This window comes from Fomitiporia mediterranea, assembly GCF_000271605.1.
Source record: "Fomitiporia mediterranea MF3/22 unplaced genomic scaffold FOMMEscaffold_1040, whole genome shotgun sequence".
Classification (NCBI taxonomy): Eukaryota; Fungi; Basidiomycota; class Agaricomycetes; order Hymenochaetales; family Hymenochaetaceae; genus Fomitiporia; species Fomitiporia mediterranea.
In genome coordinates, this window is record NW_006761425.1 from 146 (window position 1) to 2,387 (window position 2,242).

The following is a 2,242-nucleotide window of genomic DNA, read 5'->3' on the forward strand; positions in this document are numbered from 1 at the left end:
AATAGTAGAATATGTATTACTTTATAAGAGGAGAGGTTTCCAAACAAACACAGTAGCTCAACTCTCAGAAGAGGAAGTAATATACTCTATACTGGAACTAGTATACACTAGAAGTATAGAGTGAGTGAGAGTGAGAGATAGAGGAGAGTGTAAGAGAGAGATAGTAGAATATAATTAAATAGTTTCCAATCATTATATTAAGCCTGTTCCTGTAATTTCATTAGTCAATAAACTTAAAAAAACAGATAGAATGTAATTATTTCTGTTTCCAATTCAAATTATTCTAGATAGAGTCAAAATTGAGTTTGTGTACTGAGAATATGTACTTAGATACAGTGGGCAAATTCCTTTCCCACGGGGTGTCCACATGTAGGTCAGACGCGTCAAACCACACTTTTTGACTTGTCATTTTATAAAATCAATAAAATATTTAATTTTTACTTTTTTACAAAAATAAAACCAGCATACTGTAGACAAGATGTTGTAATTTATAATTATAACTTTTTGTATTGTATAAGGGTTGTGGTGAATAGAAATGGGTGAAATAGTCTTAAATTGACCACATGGGGCGCCACGACAGTATGACCACGTGATCGGTTGTGGTTTCGAGACGCGCGAGACTTTAAACTCAACTCCGGACCACCACACACGTTGTATCCCTTCTACTATGTCTTCCAGCATGTCTTCCGAGCAGCACCACTTCGTGGTTTTTTTACCGTACAGTGTCAAGTCACAACCTAAATCCTTTCCCGTACTCGAGAATGCGTTGGTGCAGGACCTGGAAGATGCAATTCGTAACAATCAGAATTACAAGCGTTTCCTGGAGAACGAGGAGCTATTTCTTTATAAGGTCATTATGAGCCATCTCCCCTTCTCCGCCGTCGTGCTGGTAATTAACGTTGTTTATTCAGCCTGGTGAGCTGGACATGGAGCCACGCGATGCACTCTATCAATCCGCTTTGAAGTGGCTTCGCGAAAATGCAGATAGCATGATGAACTCTGTGTATCCCTTCTCAGAATATTTTGCAGATGGTCCCGCACCTAGGGAGGGCAAGAAGGTAGATGTCATTGCTGTGACCAATTCCAGTGCGTATTTCGATCTCAACACATCTACTGTATTCAACTGACTTCTCGCAAGTTTTGGAAAGCCTCGACAAGGTACCCGACCTCGCAGATAGCCGTGCTTTCAAGATGACCGAAGGTACATTTTCCATTCATCAAGTGTGCTTAATTAATGAAGCTGTTCACCAGAACGCCGAGCGCTTCCGGTTAGCAAAATCCGCCGTCTTCCATCTCCGTCTGAGGGTATCCGCGATGAGGCTGGAATAAAACAAAGCACTGATGAGAACCGCGGCGTGCATGCTCATCGTCCGGCTTCCAATTATGGACCACCAACAGCACTCTTCAACCATGCCCTCGCCAGGCTTAAACACCGCCTGCAGCATCTTGATGAACAAGCAGAGTTGGAGCCGCCCCCTAATATGCTCTTCACTTGCCACCAGTTCATTCTCACATCTTGTGACGTACACAATAGTGAAAACGACCGAGAACTTGCTTTGACAGGGTTCCTCAATGTGTTGGTTGGTGCCGATATGTCGCCAAAATTAAAGACCGAATCTGGCACAGCACAGCCAGATGCTATTTGGGGCGATCCGGTCCGTATTGTTATGGAAATCAAGAACGAGGATGGCCTCAGAGGCAACGCAACACTTCAGGCAACAATCTCAGACAGCAAAATTTTAGCACAGGACAAGGTTCGTTTCAATATGCACGTTCATATCTTTCTTAGCTCATCTTTCATTGTGCAAATACTACAGTACAAAAAATACGTAGAACGATCGAACTGCCCAGTCGTCCTTATTGGTATCATGGGTACTCGTTTAGAGGTATCGACTGCTGTCTTCACTGATGGAATTTACGTCGACAAATTATTGTCTGAGGAATTGTACCTTGATGCTTGGCAGGCTGAAAAGGTTTTGCGTCTGGGTCGCATTTTCATGGCCGTGTCTCTAGCGTCCTCCGAACTCCGCGAGTATTACGAGAATCTCAAGCATAGCGTTCGGACGACTCCGCGCACACTGTCTAACGCACACTGGTTTCCTAGCCCCTTGCCTACCGACGAACGTCAAAATATCCCGTCTTTGACTTACCTCGGCAAGCTATCGCACACGGGAGAACTTGTGAATGAACAGGATAATGAAGAAGTGCGACAGGAGAGGCCATACGCTCTTTACCGAGCAAA

General features: G+C 43.8%; 1 protein-coding gene across 1 annotated transcript; it reads left to right on the plus strand.

Annotated features, from left to right (window-relative positions):
- Window positions 1–679: 679 nt before the first annotated feature.
- FOMMEDRAFT_163856 (uncharacterized protein) lies at window positions 680–2,204 on the plus strand (the record flags this gene model as incomplete). The annotated part of the gene is made up of 5 exons (XM_007272336.1): window positions 680–850; window positions 912–1,086; window positions 1,139–1,201; window positions 1,252–1,754; window positions 1,818–2,204. Coding segments are annotated over 5 exons (1,299 nt in total), but the record flags the coding sequence as incomplete, so codon positions are not given.
- Window positions 2,205–2,242: the final 38 nt, after the last annotated feature.